The sequence below is a fragment of the Tursiops truncatus genome, chromosome 9 (genome assembly GCF_011762595.2).
Source record: "Tursiops truncatus isolate mTurTru1 chromosome 9, mTurTru1.mat.Y, whole genome shotgun sequence".
Classification (NCBI taxonomy): Eukaryota; Metazoa; Chordata; class Mammalia; order Artiodactyla; family Delphinidae; genus Tursiops; species Tursiops truncatus.
The window spans coordinates 57,632,371-57,655,533 of NC_047042.1; the positions used below are offsets into that span (position 1 = coordinate 57,632,371).

Sequence of the window (23,163 nt, forward strand, 5' to 3'; positions counted from 1 at the left end):
CCTTTAAAAAACATGCTTCATAAAAGAACTTGAAGCTGAGCACAGTGGCTCCAATGCAAAGCCTTCTCTAGACAAGATTTAAGTAAATTTTCTGAAAAGTCATTAAAGTGAAACAGTACAGATAATTCATTCCCAGCTTTCCACCTCAGATCCCGAACCTCAGCTCTGGTACCAAGAAACCAGAAACACTCTTTGCCTTATATAAAAAGGGGACAGTCAATAGAAATTCAAGCACTGAGTTACCAGCCGAGAATTCTTCATTCCCATTGAAAACTAGTTTCGCTTTTCCTTTGTCTTTTTCTCATGCGGGGGGCGGGTGTTTTCCTAACATCAGTTGATTTCAGGTTCTCTTCAAAAATCCCTGTCTCCTTAATTATTTAAGTTGGATGAAACAACAAGTCCTCTTTTAGACCCGATATATTAAGTTCTAAACTGTTCTCTAAGGTCGTGCTCGCACGTTCAGTTTCAGGAAAATCTCGTGTGACTCAACACAGATGGGGTCGGTTGAGAATGTTTTTACTAAAAGGTGAACTGCTACTAAGTAACTCTGACATTAAATTATTTCAGTTTGTTATATCCTGATATATTCTGATATTCCAACAATGTTCTGAATTCATAAAGCACCTCTTCACCCCAGGGTTTAAAAGTTTCACTCAAACATAAATCCATTCATCTCCAAACTGCCCTATGAAGTCAAAAGAGTATATTCTAACTCTGCACGCAAACTACTTCCAGCATGAGCTTATAAATCAGTCATGTTTCGGCCTTATGAACAGAGAACTACAACCTGCCTCTCCCCATCACAGAAACAAGAAAATTCCATATAGAAGTTGATTTTAAATAATCTCCTATAAATAACTGAAGACTGAAAACATTTTTCCTACCCCGTTAAAAAGATACATTTAAAAAATAAACATGTGGCAGATATGAGGTTGCTATAAATTCTGAAAATGGCTTACCTATTGATGTAACTGAGGGCAACATAGGTTGGCTGCTGTAATTCTTGTTTTTCTAAAACACGTGGATCTGTATCTGAAACAAAAACACAATTATGATTTTTCAGCTCTCACATCAGAAATATATGTGGCTACCTAACCTAAAGTAACAGAGGCTAAATGGAGAAAAAGGTGAATTCAGTAGACCGCTTTTTAAAGACAACGCAGTCAGCAAAGCACCATCATTTGTTCATTCATAAATAACAAGATATTGCATTACTTTTCAAGAGAATTCCAAACATCAACAGTGATAAAATGTCCATCTGTCACACAAACTCTTGCACAATCGCCCTCATAAATATTGGTTTTCACTGCTTACAGTTACAACGTTGGCATGGTTTTTGGTGGTTAATCGGCCTAAGAAAGAAAGGCTCTGTTAATTATGCTCACTTCAATGCTGGAACAAATTAGTTGTCATTGGAAAGCTTCATCAATCTGAAAATCTACTGAGTATTGTTCTCATTCACTGCATACTTTTCTGGGTTTGGATTCACATTCTAGAGGGCAACTCTTCTCCTTCTTAACTGTATGTTTATTATAACTTTTCTAGACTCTCAATCAGAAATTTTCATGCTGGTTCAGAATCCACAAACACCACATTCATCAGAGGGTTTTTTCCCCCCTTGAAGAGAGAGAATTCAACACCAGAGCAAACTTCCCTAACAGTGCTTCTCCAACACAGCACCAAAAAATGCACTTTTAACAACTAGAAATATATTCAAACTTCTCATGTAGAGAAATGATTGTGCTAAGTATATGCAAAATCAATGTTTCTATAGTAAGACTATAAAGAAACGTGAACACATTTTTGTTTTCTTAGTAAAAGGTTCAGACATTTCACACAGATTTCATTACAACCTCGTTTAAAACCATTCTTCCAGCTGCACTTGGCAATAACACCTTCTTTGATGTAATGACAGATATTGTTTCAAGCACCTTGGCACAGGAAGTGTTTACTGCCCATGGTGGATGTAAGATACCCATGCTAACTCCAAAGTGCGTTAACAGGTGATGGGGTAGGGGGTACAGACACAGTGGCATAGAGCACAGGTGGCAAAAAATGACAGCATCAAAATCAATTTACAATGCTTTCCACTCCCAGACTAAAACTGGACAGTAGTGGCGATTTTTTTATTGGTGTTATAGTTAAGAATCTCATGTTCACTTTATTATTTTTCCTATGCCAAGAATTTCAGGGACACACTATTCAGAAATCCTGCTTCCTGGGTCGTTGCCATCGCAAGCCATGAAAGCCAAATTCTGAAACAAGAGACAAAGGTTCTCTGAATGGCTCCATCACATTGGGTCTCGAGGTTTTGGCAGCGCAAGTGAGAACAGATCAGTAACTCAGCATTTCCTCTGCCTCCTATGATGATTACATATGCACCTGAGGCTGTTTGTATTGATAGATCCCTGGCCTCCAGAAACACTGTTTTCTTTGTTCCACCATCTTCCATAACCTAGGCTAGATTTATGCTCACATACCCTCAAATTATGAGTGGTGACATGGACTTCCAGAAGCTTCCAAATGCCTTTCCATAACAACAACAACAAAACCATCTGGAAGCACCTCAGGCAGGATTCTCCTGTTTTTCTAGAATGCAGACCCCGGTAACTGACAAGAAAGTAGAACTTCCAGACACATGTCCACCAGGCCTGAGACATCTCTTTCAGATTAAATGTTTCCTTGGGCAACCTTTAGAGCATCCATGAAAGCTTCGTGTTCTTAAAACGAAATTAGGTACTTGGTGCCCACAAATCAGGAGAAGCCTGCACAAGTGCTACCAGAGGAAAAGCATCAGGGCTGGTCGCGAATAGACATCAGTTCCGTCACCCGCTTCCTGGCTGACTGGCGTGCAATGATCATGACTCACCATTTTATGGATTCAATTATACTGTGGAGCACTTTGCATTCAGTAAAAGTATAATAGCCGCCTTCATTATTTCTCCCTCCCTGACCAAAAAGTAACTGTCTGATGCTAAAAACTCTACAGGAGAGGACTGGAGTGACAAGGGCCTCGGGTGTTCACAGCAGGACGATGACGTCCTCCTCATGAAGACGGAACGTCATTAGCAGAATGAACTGGAGAGAGTAACACTGTTCATTGGAAATTACTGACTACAACAAGAAGAACTTCTTTAAGCCACGTGCCACACCACCGAGACAGTTTTTGCACAAGTCGCTACAATAAGAAATGTGATATGAAGTGCAGTGGCCATAGTGCACCATCTCCCAGATATTTCTCTGGCTTGTTTATGGCACTGATCAAAAGGTGAACCTGGAACGTTGGCTACCATTGCCCAGAGATAAAATCCACCTCAGTCAATGGTCTGTGGGATAGAAACGCTTGAATTTTTCATAGCCACACGATGTTCCTTAAACTGGCAACTGGCAAGAAAGTAAAGCATCCCATACTGCGGCTACCTACAGCCCCATACAGCAACACTCTACCACTCTTATATCAAGAAGGGACAGGAAGATGAACCTAAAATTTCTCAGCAGGGCAGGGCACAGCCAAAAAAACCCACTAAGAGTTGACTGTTTTCTGTCTCATATCACCCCTGGCACACTCACAGATTTCAGGCTGACTGAAGATAAAGGAATTCAAATATGAAAATGTATTTTAAGATACCCAAGCAATAAAAACCTATCAACTTCAAAGTTTCTAAAACATAGCACCCTCACAGTAGACAGCAATGTGCTTCCTCTACCATTCCTAGTTCAGGGTAATAGCTTGAACACACAGTTCTAGAGTAAGGACGAGACACAGAGTGGAAGCTTGCTGTAGCTCATCTGGTCCTACTGCCCTGTGGTTTTATACAGTCAATTAAATGGCAAAAGGCTCAATGTCACAGCACCAGCTCCCATGACTTCTCAAGTAGTTAAGAGAAAAGCCAAGCAAACGGCAGAAATAAGGAAAGGACAGTCTTAAGACCCTTCTGGATAGGAACTAGAGTTAAACATGATGAAAGGAGGGCAAACAGCACACCTCGTTCAATCAGGGAGGCCTGTGTTCATCAGCTCTGCTGTCTCTAGTGTTGGGAACCAATGTCCACCAAGTGCCCTGATTTGGGACCTAGGTTGAGTCTTTTGTAGCGCTATCTTCAAGCTTCCAGGAAAACTCTATCAAGGTTGTTTGCTGGGTTAACAGAAGCTAACTGAGGAGCTCATGGGCTCTGGCTGTGCTTCAGCTAGTCTACATCGCTGGGATTTATATGCCTGTATTCATTTCCAATTTAAGAATGTCAGAAACCAGCCATACTACCTCTCAACGAGACTAATGAGGCCTCTATCAGCAACGAGCTATTTGAAGGCTGGGAGGCAGCAGTGAGGGGGAGACAGTATATCACGCCGCCCCTGCCCAAGAAGGCCTTCTTCAAATTCTATATCCTCCAAATGCTGGGCTCTTTGCTCTGTGTGGAGGGCAACAGTGGGAGGCCTGAGATGACGTGAGTGGGAAGGCAGCCCCAGAAGATCCTGGAGAGGAAAAGGCCCACCCAGCCAGATGAGGGATACTGAAAGTCTGGGATGGAAACACCACTTTTCTGTGGACTCACTTGGTAATAATTAATGGGCACAGTCTGTTCTCAGTCTTCTCCCCAACAGCTGAACTCACAAAATCACAGTTTTAGTTTATTCAGCAGAGCCTTCCACAACATCCCTGGCTGAGCGCGTGCACCCCTCCTCCCTTCTCTGCATCACCTCATCCCTAGCACTGTCCCCGCACTTGTGTCACCATAGAGGCAGACGCTGGGCACATCCTTTCCCCTTCCCACATTTCTCAGAGATGAATCATCGCAATTTCTTTCCTCTCTGCAGCACTCAGCTCAGGGGCAGGCATGTAGGGGACGCATCATCATTATTAAATGGATACACTGATTTTATGATGAGAAAATGGAAGATTTGAGGTCAAACGTGGCAGATTGATCAAAGGTGTTTTTTTCCTTCACCATCCAAGGCCCCACTAAAGGAAGAAATAAAGGAAGGAAAACCTCTCCAGGGATAGAAAAAAAGGGGAGACATCAGCAGACAAGTGGTTTGGACCAGTGTTTTGGAAGATGGAAAACTCATACAGGAGTGACAAGTGACTCAGAAGAGTAGAGGAAGCTATAGTCTCAAGTGCCTGCAGTGGGGGAGATGCACGGGCCAGGAGGGGAACCCGCTGGGTTCCCCTCCTGGCCCATGCTTCTAGCCCCAAGAGGCCCTGGACTTGGAGAGGCCAGGTGTTGCAAAAGGCAAGGAAGGGAAGGTTCAGGGCTGAAAACAGGAGAATTGTTTAAAAGGTTGATTATCTAGAGACACTGAACCAGGAAACCAAGCACAGCGAAGATAGAGGGGGAGTGGGGAGAACACACGGCTGAAAACAAGGGGATTAGAGTGGAAATATACCTACTTCACTGTCCCAAGAACACTGGCAGGCAGGCGGGAGGATGCCTCTCTGATTAAGCTAAGACGAGACGAGATCACCAGATGCCGACATCTGGCAATTCCTTGATTAAGTGATTTCCCTGCAGATAAGTCTATGGTCAACGAGCTCCATCCATGCCTCTATCCAGAGCCTCCCATCAGGTTTTTATTGCCTCAGTGTCTTAAATAGGAGCCAAGAACAGTCAAGGAGTGATCATTAGACATTTGAGGGAAAGCCTTGAACGTGAAAGGAAGATATACCAAAACAAATGAATGGTGGGAGACAGGAGCAAAGGAGCAGACAAATTGAGGCTTGGACAGTTAAGTGACATGCCTATTTACACAAACCCAGTTAACAGCAGGGCTAGGACCAGAAGCCCTGCGTCCTGAGTCCCATTAGGCCAGCATTTTGACCATTTAATGCGCATCCTCTGAAGTCAACTCATTGCTACCAACCAGTTGCAACACTGGCCTCCATACAACCTTTATAGCTTTCTTAAAAGTCCAGCAAAGTTCTGTTGCAACTTTCACTCCGCTTTTAGGACTGAGTTTTGATGAACTGACAACTTTTAATTCACAGTTAGTTTACTTCAGCTGCTGAAATAAATATTTCTTGCCAGCAATGGTCCTTTCAAAAATAAAAATAAAAAATCCTACAATTGCACATAACTGGCCTTTGAATGGATCAACTTTTCCTTCGTTTATAGACACGTCATTTGAAACTTTTCCCAAGCCATAATTTCCATTACAGGGCAGTCAGTGCAAATTACAGTGAGATTTTTGCCTTTCCAAATTCAATGTGAAATCCAGATGCAGTTAAGTGGTGCTGTAAACTTTATGAGTTAAGTATCTAAAAGTCAGGGACATTGTGCAGTACAATAACGCCATCTATTAGGAAAGCATTTATGTTCCCATTTGCAGCCTGAGTTTTCCTCCACAAGTGAATGAATAAACGTTGTTCAACCAAGAACCGTTTGGACGATGTTCTAGGAGGCTGATTTATAAACAAACACAGCATACTGCAGCCTTTTCAGTTTCCGGCATGACCAGAGGGTTAAAGTTATTAGAAATAGACAGTTCTGACCAGGATGCTTTCTAACTCTTCACTAACCCATCAAACTCCTAGGGTCATTGATGGCTGCTTGAGAGTGGTAGCTATTTTTCCCCAAGTATAAGATGTGTAGCCTTATATGTATGACACTCTCAGTCTGCACTCTTCAGCCAAATTCTCTACCTTGTTACCTGGGACAAGAGAGACTGTCAGAGTCCATCGTGGCTGCCTGGTATGCTTGTGCAGTGCACAACCTGTACATCTGTATATAGTGACCCTGAAGACTTGGGGTGCTGGGGTTACACAACAATAAAATTCTTCCAAACAGGAATAAGGCCAAAACTTAGTCCCATTTGATCTTACAGGCATGTGTACATGTACACACAAATGGACGTGTCTGCTTTCCCCAGAAATGAACCTGATGATGGATCCAAGTAGCATGTGATACAAGACCGTAAAGGAGCTTCTATGTCACCGCTGCCCATGGGAAGAGCCTAAAAGCACGTATCTGGAAGAAAAGAGAGCTGCTGGTGGGTGAAGGTAAGTGACAAAAGAGAAGGCAGGGAAAATGAGGCTCTCGACATCCTCTCTGCAAGGATGGAAGGGCAATGGCTGTTCATGAAAAGAGACCTTCAACTCCTTCTGCCTAAAATTGTTTGCCCAAGGAAATTCTACCCATCTTCCAAGGCGCTGGCCTATCCACTACCTCTACCATGTGTTATGCCACACATTTGCCAATCTGTCTTAACACCCCACCAAAATGGAAGCTCCTTAAGGGACCAGATTTTAGAAGCCACAAACCCTAAGTCCAGTGCTTCGTAAATAATCAGTGAACATATGCTGAACAAATAAATGAATGCCCTAGGCATGCATAACACAAAAGACATAAAGATAAGCATTCAGCTCAGACTCTTCAACTAGGAGAGTCAGACGGACAGGAGAGGAAAACAGACCCAAGTGTAAGTGACTGCCAGTACAGAGACACTTATAAGAAAAATATATACCAGTAAGCACAGATGTGCAGAAGGATAGAAAATGATGCAAAATTCAGAATAACGAGAGAGAGGGGCAGAAAGGGCTAATCTGGGAAGGATTTACTGATGAATAGGAACTGAGTTGGGTTTTGAAGGAAGGGACTTAGGCATAGGCAGTGGTTCATAGGTGAGGTTAGGGATCTGAAAATGGCATGAAGTTTGAAACAGAAAGCACAGGTGAGAAGTCTGTGGGGAAACGTGGGCTGCAGAGCCGATATTCATTAGTTATAAAATATTTATAGAGATACTTTAAAACAGTTGCTCTGAACTGTGGGTGATTTTGCCCCCCACCCCCAGCCCATCAGGATGTTTGCCAATATCTAGAGACAACTGGGGTGTGAGGATGCTACTGGCATCTAGTGGGTAGAGGCCAGGGATGCTGCTACACATCCTACAGTGCACACACAGGACAGCACCCCCCAGCCCCAACAAAAGAACTACTTGGCCGAAGATGCCAATGATGCAGATGTTGAGAAACCCTGTGTTAGAGCTCTATGAGTATCACGAGGATGGAGCTATTGCTTCTAGATGATAATCTCTGTTATTTTCCGTGGTCTAAATCAAACGGCTGGTTAGGAGGCTACAGAAGATACAAGACGTTGTTTGGACTTACAAGAGCTCAGACTTTCTTCATGGAGACAAAGATACCGAGTTCATTTCAAGAAAGACATACTGCACTCTCGTCATGCACTAGTTGCAAAAGGGAAATTCTAAGTCAGTAGATTCACAACTGAGCGAGAAAGACAACACAATTCACAGTTAACAATAATCCAAGACAGACAGATCTGTGCCAACCTAGAGGACTACACCAGCTGCTGTAGAAACAAAACAGGATTCTCTGGGCGAATCAGAGAAACTTCTTGAAAGGAAATTTTACATGAGCTTTGAACTAAATCTCTAGTCAGAAAAGGTGAGAAAACGGTGAATCAGAATAGAAAACGGTCTGAGCATTAGCAGAGACAGGGGCAAGAAAGCCAGTGTGGCTGGAACTCTGCACGAAGAGTCCCACAATGCAGAGCAGGCCCACGTGCTGGAAGGCTTGAAATGTTCTCCAAGAGTTTGGACTTAACTCCGTGAACAATGGAGAGCCTCAGAAGGAGTAAACTGATACGGTCCATGTTTTAGAAAAATAACTGGTGGTGGTGTGGAGAATGGTGGGGAAAAGCTGGAATAAAGAAATATAAGGGAAAAAAAAAGAAATATAAGATTTGGTGAAAGTAGAAATGGAAATACACTGTTTTTCTTGTGTTACAGATCTGAGGGCCTCATTACCAAAAGTAAGGAAGAAACTAGAAAGTGAAAAAGGTTTTGACAGGCAAGAAAAGGAGGTCTGCTTCTGATGTGTGGTAAGACATTTTGCAGAACCAAGAAGACTCAAAGGAAGAAGAGATAAAGGACTCAGGACACAGATAGGGACTGCAGCGCTGTAGATTCCCACCATAATGCCACGTTCCAGCAGGCACTGGAACCAGACCATGTCCCTCAAAACAAAACGACGATACAGCAAAAACCCGACCACTCTGAGTCAACACTTGGTTATCATATAACTCAGCCAATTCATCAGGAAGTACTGACTGAGGACCTAGTAGGCCTAATAAAATCCCAGCAGGGATAAAGAAAAGCCAGAGGTTGTACTGCATTTGAAACCAAGTAATAGGCAAATTTCACAAGGGAGTGAATATAAAAGATTGGGACAAAAAGAGAACTGAGTCAAAATGGACCCCGAGTTCAGTATTTTAACTGATTTGGTACCCAAGACTCTAAGGCTCACTGCTGTAATCACCCTCCCATTGGCATCCCTGCTCCCACTTCTTGGTGATGCTAAGGATTAAATGCAACTCCACACCAGTCAAACTGCCTCTGTTCCATACTAGCTGTATAACTTCTTTAAGTCTCAGTTTTTTTTTCATCTGTAAAATTCTGATAAGGATAGTACTTTTGAGTGAGCGCTGAAATGAGGATTAAATAAGCAATGTGTTAGGTGTGGCTACTAGTCGGTTCTTTAGCCCGTAGAATGTTTTGAAATCAAGCTCTGTACTGTTGTGGATTATCTCCATTTTATAGTCAGGGGCATAACGATGCAGAGATGATCTAAGAACTCATCATTCACATAATGTAGTGAGATTGCTAGCTACCATTGGGTAGTCATTTTCCCCTTCTTCCTCCATAATGCTTAGGAATATGGCTGTCTGGTATAAAGACTACATTTCCCAGCATTCCTTGAGCCAGGTGTAGCCCTGTGACGAAGGCCTGGCCAATAGGATGTAAGGCTTCTGGGAAGCCTCTTTAAAGTCATGTGCCTTTGCTTGTGGTTATTTTTCCCTCCTGCATCTACTTTGGATATGATATAATCTACAGAAGTCATACATGGCTGAGCAACACGATAGAAGCCTGAATCCCTGATCCCATGAAGACCCACACCACTCTGAACCTGAACACCTCCAGACTTCTTGAAAGTGAAAGAAAGAAACTCTTCCACTTAAGGCATGTGTTATGTAGGGTTTTTCAGTTGCATGAAACCAAACCAGATCTTAACAGACACATGAAACAACTGGAATGCTGGTTTATTTTGTTGGACTCAAAGTTCTAATCTGATGTCTTGCTTTGTTTTTTCAGATTCTTAAAAAAATTCTCTTTAACAATTTAATATGCCAGCTCATGGAAAGAAAATAAGAGTAAAATCACACGCACATCACCACACCATCTGTGGATCACTCTTAACCTGGGATAATTAAAGAATGGGAGAAAGAGGAGGAGGAAACCATCGTATCAGATTATGGCTCCTCTGGTGGCTTTAGGACTTTCTCTAGAATTGGTTATTAACAGGCAATAATGAAGCAAATTGCACATGCATATTACTTCTGAGTTATGAACAATGCAACCAGCAGTAACCTTTGAAGCTGTCAGGATCTTTTCAGGCAAGCAATTAAAGTGAAAAATGAGAGTGTGCACAACTTCCATCACCCAGTACTACATGTAAGAACACCACCTACAACACTGACATAAGAGTGGGACTCAGTCTGAATATTTATTAATGCAGATCTGTTCCCATTTGTTCCTCTTTTTTTCCCTGTAACCCATTCCACCCCCACCTGCCAAATTTTTTTTTTCTTTAAAGGGCAGCTCTGACACCATGGATTTCATTCACCTGAAACCTCCATGCAGTGTGACATCTCTCCAATCTTCACCTAAAGAAATTTCCTTTGCTATCCCTTGACCAAAATATAAATTTAGGGCAAGCTTGGATTCTAGAGAAGAAAAAGTGGATAAGGAAGTAAGCCCCAATCAGGACAACACAAAATCAAGATTAAAATAATTAACATACAGGAGGCCAAATATATGTCAAGTACTGTGTGCTAGGTACTGAAGGCCCCTCCCCCATCCTTCAAAGGTCCCAGTTCTCAAGTAGTCCAGACTCTGGAGGATCTGACTTACAGTGATCTGTAATAAAAATGATCTGGTGTAAAAAAAATATCTGATTTTCTGCCAAAGTGTAGATATCACTCCCTGCTTGCATATGTTTTGTGATTTAAGTACTTGGACAGACTTAAAGAAATGGCAGGAATAGACACAGAGGTAAGCCACTTGGAACAGGCCTTTCCAAGCAGAGAAGAAACCCGTGTTCTGAGTTCGAAGACGTGAGGCCAATGGGTCCTATAAGCAAGTTTGTCTCATTTGGTTTCAGTCATTTCTATGCCGCCAAATACCTAGAGACCAGCGCTTCTCAACCAGAACTGCTCACTAGTATCACCTGGGTAGCTGTAAAAAAATTCTGAGGCCTAAGACCCATCTCCAAAGATTCTAACATGCAACCAGAAGAGGGATGAAGATCTGGTTCGGAAAGTCATTAAACCAGTTTGCATTTTTCCCCAAGCTAAAAAGACAATTGTAAAACCGGAAATGATTTATTGAAAGTCATTTAAAAGCTTTATAAATAAATCCAACATCTAGTAAAACCTCTGAATTCAGACTTCATTTGAGGCTCAGGTCTTCACCACCCCCATCCCCCCACCCCAGCTTTTTGCTTTCTATAGAGAAAGTGCTAAGCTTAATGACTATGTAGACCATTAGTGTCTTCATGTATCTTTAAAAGCAAATCACAAACAACCAAATACCAGCGACCCTTGAATCGTGCGCAATTTTCATCCACTCAGTAAGGGTGCTCTGACAAAGACCTCTTACTGGGACATGCCCCCCCCCCGCCCCCGCCAACCTTTTCCTTTTGGTCACCGATTTTCTTCACAGTATGTCCCTAAAATGGTAAGACTGCATCCCTCGAAGTCTTCCATGGCTCAGAATTTTCTGTCATTCAGATTGGCCCCAACCAGTGTGGTTTTCCTTGCTGTTATTATTCACCTCACTTAGAAATCAGCTCATAACCAAGCATATTCATTTTGCATTTTGGAAGCCAGTTAAGGATTTGGCAAAAGGAATCACCCTCATTACTTCTTGCCTCCCAGGAAGGCAGAATCATTGCTTTAAAAAGAATAAAAGAAATAGCTGAACATCTGGAAGTGGAGTGACCTGACTGTTCTGCCTAAGAGCCATCAAACACAAGGGCACAAATCAGTTACAGTTCGCTGGGGTGGAGGGCTGATACGCAAAGCTCTGCCTGGCGGGCTCTGGGATGCCTCATGGCATCACCGTGCCCAGATGGCACGCAGGAACAGGGTGTGCAGGCTCACGGGCCACAAAGGTTATGCAGTTTTCGGGGATTTATTCCTCCCCGTTCTGTGTGGGTTGTGCACTCATTCTACTTGCTAATGAGGAGGGTCACATGCTGGGCTGTCCTCAGATCACTCTTGCTGATGGTGTGAATTTAGGCGTCTGGGAAGGCCCTGGCACCTGGCAGATGGCTCCTGGCATTCTTGGCTTCTATGGGAGAACTTCTGGGAAGCAACTCTAGACTTTCTGGGTTTGGTTTTTTTTTTTCTCTCCAAGGCTTTAATTTCTTTAGACAGGCAATATAATATTCATGGGCACAGTCTGCTACTTAACTCTGTGACTTGAGTAAGTTTCTCAGCCTAAGTCTCAGTTTTCTGATATAAAAGACAGTGATTCACAGTTCCTACACATTATGAGGTTATTATGAGGATTAAAAGAGACAAGCCATACAGAGCGTAGTGGCTGATACATGAAATACTTAATAAATCATACCTGTTATTATTACTGTAGGTAGTCAGGTCTGAAAGCATTTACTGTTTACATTGTCAGACCACATTTGTGAACAATCAACTGCTCTTAAGTAGCAATGATAACTGACAACAAAAATAGAATTACCATTACTAAGTGCCTACTATGAGTCCACGCAGAATAAGCTGCTTTCTATGTGTAATCCTCATGAAAACCCTGCAGGGGAGGTACCTCCCCCATCCCTGTCTCAAAGGAAAATGTAAGGCTCACGAAAGGTCCCGATCACACAGCTTGGAGATAAGACCTCAGATCCAGGTATGACTTCCAAGTGCAGCTATTTGACCCTGACCACCACCTAGTTCTACCACACTATTCAATAGCACTGCTCTCAAACTAAATGGCCAACTGGCCTGTTCTTGATTTTTTTCTCACTAAAACACTGCTTCGTGGATAAAGCACTGGAATGCTTTGGAAGCACTGGGACAAAAAACATGGACAAATTCTGATGAAAACCAGAACCTGGGACACAGGCTTAAACGGTTATTTATCTGCATCTCCTAGTCAATTTCTCCTCTGGCTGAGTGATCTAAAAGAACAGCAGATCTGGATCCAGAAGATATGGATTCTAGGGCTCGTACGAACTAGTTCCAACTTATAGCTTTAAGCAAGTTAGTTTCCTTACCTATGAAATGACCATAATGATAGTGCACTCCACCCCACAAGCCTGAGATGAGAATCACCTTTGAACTGAGCGATTCCAGTATAAACTCTAAGGCCCCACCTCCGGCTGCCAACCTAAAGTGGCCTTGGAGTTATTATCCCTCCATCAGGAGCAGCCCAGTGCAGCCACATTAGCTACTTGTTAGTCTCCTGAACAAACACTGTGTGGGGAAGGGAAAGATTAAACTATACACTGAAATAGTGACCTGAGTTACGGGTACAGAGGGCTTAGACTTCATCTTCCTTCATCCCTGAAGCTTAGAGAGCACATGCATATGCACTGGTGTTACTTTTCTCCTGCAAGAGTAAGGACCTTCATCAGAAAGCTCTCCAACTCCTCTTCCAAAGAGTCATGTGTCTTGCCAGTGGAGACAGAAAACTTTCTGGCTAGTTTTCAGCTGAGTTTATTAAGCCATTCTGACTAACTAAAAACAGTGTGATCAATTAACTTGCTTTATAGCTAAAAGGAAAGCCTTTCGATTTATAAACCAAAACACACTGAAGTGATTTTATCACACATTCAAACCAAATGCAAAACTCCCCGTAATGCCTGAGTAAAACAGGCATTATCAAAGTAAGCACAAGACATCGGATTCCTCAGAGGGGTTCAGGAGACTTTGGGGATTTGGTAAACATTACTATCAGCTGAGTTTCAGAAAATGGAAGGCAGAGAGGCTGATGGATTTTCTCAGCTTACTGGAGATGAGGCTTAATACTCTAGACATGGATTCAATACCACGAAGATATTAAAAAAGGAATGGCTTTAAAAAGGAATGCAGAGATAACATATACTTTTTAAATAGATATGTTCTTTGCTGACTAGACATAGCCAGGCTGCCTGTCATTCTCTTCCCCCTTCAATCCACCTCCACACTCTAGGACCTAGCTCAGTGTGTTCCCAACATTTCCACGGTATGATACATATTTTAAATTGTAACCAGTACACTTCCCACACAGAGGGTTCACAGAACATTACTCAACTTCACTGTATGCAATGCACATATTATTTCATTTTTTAAAATGTTGGGCTAGCCCATTTAATTGATTTTATGACCCATTAATGAGTCCCAAAGTGGTGATTTTCTAAAAATGTGAATCTTGCTAAATTACAAATCAATAATATCATGCATTAATAAGCCCACCCCACACACGACTACTGTTTATATGATAAAAGACTTAGGTAAAATACAGAAGATCCTTTACAATTTGGCTCCAGATTCATCTTCCTTAGTTCTCTTCATGCAATGCCTAACTTCATCTCATCCTCTGCACATACCTCGTTCACATGCCACAGCTTTTGTTCTGATGATCCCGTCTGCCTCTTCAGGTCCACTGCCTGCCCTGCCCTGTGCCTCGAGCTAGTTTACCCAGACTCTCTGGCCAGGTTTAGTCAATGGGACGCACCGGTAGGAAATCAGAGGGTGAAGAGAAAGAGAGAGGTATTCTGCTGATAAGCCTTTGTAACACAGGCTGTTTCCCCAACTTGGAACACCTCCTCCCCACTTCCCATAGCCACGCTCAGATTCATGCTCCAAAGTCCACTACAAAGGGTACCTCCCCTCCAAAGCACTCCAGGAACCTACTTCGTAGAACTCACCCTAGTATACACCTCTATTAAAAGGATGAATTATGCTTTAAAATGTTTATGTCCCAGCAGACTCAGCTTCTCCAAAGCCAGCGCCCGGTTTCTCTTTGTCCCCCGCACTTAGCGCGGAGGCTGGCACGTAACTGTGATCACTGAGAGGATCAGTAAATGAGTGAAAGGTAAGAGGATTCTTCATTATCAAAATGACATCACAAGTATATGCCAGGAGGCAGTATTTTCTAACAATGGTGGCTATAGAGCTACTTCATCAAAATTCCCACTCTGGGGTGACCTAGTCTATTTCTTCTAAATGTAAGTGCTGGGAGTCAGCTCCAGACAACTGCTGCTTACCACCGCGTGGTAACCCGGCTACCTCTGGCGGTGACTAACTAGCTCCCCAACGATCCTGCATCACCTGGCAGGGTGTTGTCTGCTTATTATGCTAATTACATTTTACTTGAAAGATATAATTATTGCTGCAACTCAAGGAAATAATTAATGGCCAATTTCAGTGGGCAAAAATATTCATCAATCAAGTCAACAGACAAGAGACCTGCAGACTTTAAGAAAGGTCCTTAGAGAAGAGAAAAAAAGACAATCACCTAGAGATTTCTCCGTTCCATAAATATAGGTTAAATCTATTCAATTACAGTCTCTTGAAAGTTTACATTTCAGATTTACTCCAATGACTCCTAGTGAAGTCTCGGTTTAAACTTTTGGGTCCTCAAATGCATTGCTCAACAGAATTATTTCATCCCTGTATTGCATGAAGAGGTGGAGGTGATAAGGTGGAGACAGCATTCATTTCATACTGAGTCTCTTGAAAATGCTGATTCACTCAAGGGTTTCTCAACACAACAAACATCAACCTCGGTTTTCTTACATGAAAGGCAGGGAGGGAGGTGTCCTAATGAGAACACTATTCGGTTTGCCAGATGTTTACACCATCTTTGTCCCTTATAAACACTTGGCCTTTTAAACCCGAGGGTGAGAGGACGTTTTAAGTTCTTCTAACACCTCGGTAATCAGGGCCCAGAGAAATATTTGCCAATGGAAAACAACACAGAGATCCAGAGATCAGATCAAACCTACACTTACCATTAAAAGGTATTCCGATCCCCAAGAGCACTGATATGTCCTTCATATAAATGATACACAAACCTCACTGGCCTGTTCCCCACAGCCCTGCTCTTCAATTCCCTTTTATAATAGTCATATCCTCAGATTTACGTCGACTGTATATTTACTAGACGTGTCCCCCCCATTACACTATAAGGGGCTTAAGGGACCAGAAAGCAGCATACAATAATTTACAGTCGAGTTTATTTTTTACACCAAAAAATATTTCCAAGTTTTCATTTAATTTTAAATGCTAACAACCATCTTCTAGCCTCCACGTGCTCAAAAAGCTGCTTAACAGTCCAGAAAGAAAAAATTTTTTTTTGTTTTAAATAATGTTCACCATCCACATCTTAATAGTCTGGACACGGAAGCATTTTTCATTCAGAGTAATGATCTCCAGGAGTAAGAATAATATAATTATAACTGAACTACTTGGTCAGCTAAATCACAACCAGAAATGCACTGGTATGTATTTCATTCACTGTGTCAGAAAGTCTTCATTCTGGACTGTCCACCTCGCACTAAATTTTGATCTGTCATTGAAAACAGGTTGCTCCTATTTCGGGCTTACAGCATGGTAACAGGGGACAGCAACTTGCAAAGACAGCTAATATTTCATATTAAATCTCCCCACCTGACCTTCTGAATCATGGAGAGACTCATGAAAAAGGAATTATCTATTATATAAACATCTTTACTTCTTAAAAAAATCTCTGAAAGCATGGAAAGATCGACCAAAATCCTTGGGAAGAAATTTTGTTATTGATGGGATGGCCGCTGAAGACCCGTGAAGGGTGTGGGTTACGCTCCTGAGCTGCCCCTCTAGCAACAGCTAGGAGCGGGCTGGGAGCTCTAGGTGTCCAAGCAGCCCAGAAGACAAAGCCTGCACAGGCGTTTCCATTGAAGGCATACAGATGAAAGGGCAGGCTGTCCACTCTGGGTGTGGCCCTGACTGCCCTCTGCCGCTGCCATTGAGAGTTAAGCCGCACACAGGGAGCATGAATTACACACACTGCAGGAGAAAGCAACTCTCCTGAGATCCTCCTCTACTACTTGTCCTGAAATCACACGTGGATCCATATTTAAACCATGTCGTTACCTTCTTTTAAATAAAACTTTGAGAAAAACTTTGCAGATACGTCCCCTCCTTCACTATCCCCGCCGCAGCCTGGGTAAAGTAACCCTCCCGTCTGCTCCCACTGCACCCTCCACTCACCCCCAACTTCACACCACATCGCTCTGGAGCTGCCCGACCCGCTTCTCTCCCATCAGGCCACTGTTTCTCACTGGGGGGGGGCTTTATAAACTAGTTTACACCTGGGCGATTCCAATTTAATTGATCTGGGATGAAAGATCCACTAAGTGAAGTCACCTGGATTTTGAAAAGCTCTTCAGGTGATTCTGATATGCACCCAGGGCTGCTGATTCCAGCGCCCCGAGGACACGCACTGTGGCTGGCTCATCCTTGATCCCCCCACCCCTGGCACCCAGCCCCGCCCTGGCACCCAGCACAGTGCCTGCTCACTGAATATTAATTGAATGAATAAAAAATGCTGTTCAATGACGGGAGAAGTGGGGGTAGAGATAGGAGGGGCGTCAGCATGCGTTACACACTGACAGTGCTTTTCGCACTGGATGTGCATTCGAATCAGGTGGAGGGCCTGTTACAGCTCAAGCCTGTTGGGCGCCACCCCTGAGAAGATGCAATTCTAACAAGTTCCCAGGTGATGCAAATGCTTCCAGAACCACTGCACTAAAAACGACTGAAGCTGCCTAGTAATCTTAGATTAGGCGGCACATAGGAACACGTGACAGCTGCAGGCATCTCTCACTGTGTGGCCAAGGGCCGTAATACTGTGGGGAACGTCACAGGAAGGGACTGCTGGCCACAGACCAGGGCCAAGGACACCACCCCTCTGGACTCCCAACTCCATCAGGAGCCTCTAATTTTCACAGCTTAAGTATCTGAATCATGCCCATGCAGGATTAAGGTGTGGCCAGCAAGAACAACAGACGGCATCAACGTGTAAGTAAAAATTACAGAACACTTTCCTAGAAATAGGCCCAAGATCAAGTTTTCCCAGAGCACCAGTGGCAGACTTCGGACAGAAAACAAACCCGTGGCTGCTTGTGAAATCAACTCAAGCACTAGATTCGACAGCTGTAAAAATACAGTGGTTTAAAATCCAAGCTTCTAATAGCCACCCAAATAGACGCTGTACTAGAATTTCTTAGGAAAAAAATGCACTCTTTCTTCGACTGCTCTCAGTTAAGAGATTTCTTTCTTAAGAGACAAAGGTAAGGAATAAGGAAAATGCCCAGTGCACCAGGTTTTCCCACGAGTGTACTGGTTACTGGTTCCCAGAAACAGGAAGGAGGAATTCTTGTCAACCCTTCCCACTGCCCTCCAATCACAGGAGCCACTGAAGAGCGGCACAAATGGAATCGCGACAGTGACCTGAGCAGGGCTATTCTCTCCATAGCTAGTTATCAGTCCTCTGGATTCTAGCCAGCACTGATAAATCTGGGTGTCAGAAAACTGAATACTTTGGGGTTGTAAAACAGTTCATCTGTGAGGAGTTTCTGGAGCAGAAGTAAACAGGAAATGGTGGCTTCTGAAAAAGACCTCTGTTATCAGGAAGAGAGGGGCATGAAGACGGAGGACTCACCCACACAATAATTATACAGCCCTACTTTTACATACAGCCAGAGTGACATAATGGCTCTAGGAAATGACATAATGGCCAAATGTAATGTGGTATCTTAGATGGGATTCTGGAACAGAAAAAAGGACATTAGGTAAACACTAAGGAAATCTGAATAAAGTATGAACTTTAGTTACTTATCAGTTTGGTTCATAATTGTGACAAGTATACTATGCTAATGTGAGGTGTTCGTAAGAGAGAAGACTGGGTGTGGGAATATATAACTGTACTGTCTGTAATTTTCCTGTAAATTTCAAACTATTCTAAAATAAGATGTTGTTTTAAAAACTTAGGACACTGATACTCTGAGACATCCGTTAAAGCAAAGTGGTAGATACACTGGTGGGTGTCTGTTGCATTATTTTCTGTATGCTTGAAATGTTTGTGAAATATTTCAAAATTTGAAACTAAGAAAACTATACACACACACACACACACACACACACACACACACATGTCCACCCCCAGATCCCCCAAAAGACTGGTGTTTGTTTCCATAAGGATGCCATGCTGAAAGCAGGCCTGAAACACACCCTCATCCACGAGTCGCCATGGATCCTTTTTGTCTGAGCCTCCTGGGACTGTTAGCTCTGTTACCATGGAGGGGACACCCTCCCCCATCTCAGGACTGTCCCTCCAGGAAAACTGTGAAGGACATGAACTTGGTCCCACCTCCTCCCCCGGCTCCCGGTCTCCTCTCCCTTCTCATCCACCAGAGGCCTTCCACGTTTCATCACACTTCCATTCCCATGGAGCCTTAAACCCAGCTAGAGCCCTTCACGTGTTAGCTGCAAGTGGCCTTAGGGTGTGACTCTTCCGAAGAGCAGAGGCATTTTAACGATGACAAAAAAAAAAAAAAAAAAAAAAAAGCCCCTGAGCCCACAGGAGGGAACTGAAAGGTGGAATTTCAAGGCACGGGGACAGACAGAGGGCCACCTGTGCCTCCCCAGCAAGCCACATGGGTACTGCCTACGTCCCTTCTTTGCTTCAGACTGGACTGCATTTGGGCAGAGGTTAACACCCATTCCCCTTGCTCCCGGGGCCTCTCTAACTCAGCGATGATTCCTGAAGTCGCAGAGATTAACATACTGATTTCTTACGTCATCCAACCTCCAAAGGAGTTAAAAACAGCTGGTGAACCCACTGGAATGGGAGTGCAGGAAAAGAGGGGCTAAGAGGCCTAGACGACCCATAAACTGCAAGTTAATTCCTGCAATAGTGAGGCGTTCACGGCTGCCCACACGTTCCTGAGGAGGGCTATTTTCACTCAGCTGTTTGAACGCCAGTACCAAGAGCAGTGTGTGTGGTGGCCAGCCTTCTGCCGACACCTCCTCCTGCGGTCTTGCCCAGGCCACGTGAGTAAGGATGGGGGGGGGGGGGCAAGGGGACATCATTTGGGAGTTGAAGAAGTAAAACTGAGAGCTCACTGGTTTGATTTCTACACCAACAGCGTGTACCTAGTTGGTTCCTCCTTGTCTTTATCTGTGCTACTATCTCGTTCCCGCCACCTCTCGGTGGAGTCAAATCCAAACCCATCCCCAAAGGGCCCATAAAAGTCCTAAACGCAGCCCAGGGGTTCTCTGTTTACTTTTACCTCATTCATTCTTTCACTCCACAAATATCGACTGAACACCTACTATGTGCCAGGTACTACTCCAGGCACTAGAAATACAGCAGTGAACAAAAAAGAGAAAAATCCCTTCTGTTGTGGACTTTACATTCTAGAAAGGGAAAGGGTCAATAAGGAAATAAGCGAATATATACTACTATACATATGGTATCAGGAAGGAAACAGGAAGAAAAGGGGCAGGGAGGCTGGTCCCTTCACGAGCACACACCATTATTCAACCTGGTGAAGGTTTCTGTGCTGCCTCTTCAGCCAGATACCCTACATTCAAGAAGGACCGGCGCTGTTTTTGACTTCTTTAAACACAGAACCGTACACCCAAGGATATTATTAATAGCACCCCATTTCACTCTCCAAACTGTTACAGATTCAAAGAAAAATGATATGGTCATCCTCTCCAGACCCATTATTGTAAAAAGTATCATTCACTGTTATATGAAACCTGATATTCTCTGGGCCAATCACGTCCCACTCAAACCAAACACTTACAGCAGGAGCCGGATACAACATATTCTGTAATATGAAGTTAAGCCTGTCCTCCAGCACCATAATTATTAAACAGTTCTACTGTATTCCGTTGTTGTTTTTTTTAAGACGAGAAAAAAAGAAAATTCTATCAACTTCTCTCCATGATATATTCTGTGTTTCACAGCTGCCACATGGGGAAGACTTTTTCATGGATCAAATCTAGAATTTTCTTGGCTCAGCTGGAGTCAGTCCTCATCCGATATGGACAAACAGGGTCAGTCACTGCTCTCTGTACTGAGATACTGAGAGCCCTGTTCTAGAAGAAGTCTGCCAACATCACCTCCGAGGAGCTCCAGGTTACATAACCCGTTTCTCTAACCTCTGATCTCAGGTCTTATTTTTCAAATGTCCAGTCATCCTTGTGGCTCCTCCATTCGTCCTGGCCAAGTTCTTTACACTGACATAGTACTTCTAAAGTTGTAAGCCAGAAGCATTCTGCTATTTCTGCTACCAAATCTTTCCAGAAGCTTCAAATCTGTTCTCCTCCACATCTAAGCCATGGGCTGGGAAACTGGAAACAGCCCTGCCATACCAGGCCATGCCTCCTGGCTTGCTTTAACCTGTCCTCCTTGGACCAGACCACCGAAAGAGAGGATTAAGTGTAATCTTACCGTGTCTGGGTTACAAAGGCATGCATCGGTGGCAACCTCTGGTGGCGTGGATTTAGCCACCCCTTCTCAGATTCCATCCTAGAGCCACAGAAAGTCAAGGCAGAGGCCACCTTAGTAACATCTTTTCATTTAGTAGATTTCAGGCTGACATAATAAAGAGCCCATAGGAGGGATAGAACTAGTGCTGGACCAGAGCCCTGCCCTCTGCTTTGCTCTCCATCATTCCAAGGAAATGCCACTGCTCTCTGATTGTTTTCCACTGACCTGTGTGTCCATGTCTTTTTCCGTCCCTCTCCTTAACTTTGTTTTGCTTCTTGAGGGCAGAGAATATATTTAATAGGTCTTGGTATTCTTCACAACACGGTATCTTCCATGTAGCCAGGACTCAACAGATATTTGCTGACTCGTATGGCCATGGATTATTCAGGTTACTCCTCATTTCTTTTATGATGCAGACAGTCAAACAAGAGTAACAGTACCAATCATAACTATGAATGGAGTATAACGTTTAAAAATAATGAATTACTGGGCTTCCCTGGTGGCGCAGTGGTTGAGAGTCCACCTGCCGATGCAGGGGACACGGGTTCGTGCCCCAGTCTGGGAGGATCCCACATGCCGTGGAGCGGCTGGGCCCATGAGCCATGGCCGCTGAGCCTGCGCGTCCAGAGCCTGTGCTCCGCAACGGGAGAGGCCGCAACAGTGAGAGGCCCGCGTACCACAAAAAAAAAAAAAAAAAAAAAGAATTACTATGTTGTATAACTGAAACATATAATATGGCAAATCAACTATACCTCAATAAAAAAAAAATTTTTTTTTTAAGTAATGTTACCAGGCACAGGCTCTGGAGACAAACAGACCCAGGTCCAAATCTAGGCTCTGGCACTCGTTTACTAATTAACTAACGCTGGGAAGGACATATCATCTTTCTTCATCAGGAAAATGGCCATAACACACCTCCCTCCCTATGAAGGCTGTAGGAGCACACCAGGGCCTCCACACAACTGTGTTCTTTCCTGAGCCCTATTTTCCCCTCTTTTGCTTGCTTTGCACAGTTAATACAAGCTCCTACTTTTTTCTCTGGAGGTTAAGCTTTGACCAAAAAATAAAAAGAGACTAAGAAAGGAAAGAAAACCCTAACAGTACTATGACTAGAGATACTATTTTTCCCCCATCCCCACCTACTTAAAAACCCTCGTTAGAATGAGGGAAAACTGTGCTGTTACTTATATCCTCTTGCAGATGTTTTAAAGTGCTGAGGTAACACCAAAATGGCGGGATTTCTGAGGTTATTTGTGCATAAGTAGGAGGTAAGAAAGTATCTGCATTTGGAGAGAGAACTAAGAAAAGCCTCCTGATGAGGTGTGAACCAATGGAAAACTGCACAGGGAAAACTAATTGGCAAGGCAGCCTGTGGACGGACACCACAGCCCGAGCGAGGAAACAGGTGAGGCGAGCCAACCCCCTGGACCATGTCTTCCTCTTCCTCTTCTGACTTACAAACTGAGGGCCGCGGTTTTCATTCTGACACCCAGGACTGATACCACACTGACATCTTGTGGCTACAAGTATCATGACACATAGGGGGCCCCAAAGCAAAACGGACCTGCATGCTAATATTACCATGATCTGTCATTCTGCAGCATT

At 43.5% G+C, this 23,163-nt stretch overlaps 1 protein-coding gene across 6 annotated transcripts in view; it reads right to left on the bottom strand.

The window, feature by feature from the left end:
• JAZF1 (JAZF zinc finger 1) overlaps positions 1-23,163 on the bottom strand; it is a 336,089-nt gene that overhangs the window by 150,735 nt on the left and 162,191 nt on the right. For all 6 annotated transcript variants that reach the window (XR_012334016.1, XM_073809767.1, XM_073809766.1 and 3 more), the window contains exon 2: positions 960-1,032. Coding sequence is in view for 5 of the 6 variants with exons in the window: in XM_073809767.1 (XP_073665868.1) it covers positions 960-1,032 (73 nt within the window). In the remaining variant the exon portion in view is untranslated. The remainder of the gene's footprint in view (positions 1-959; positions 1,033-23,163) is intronic.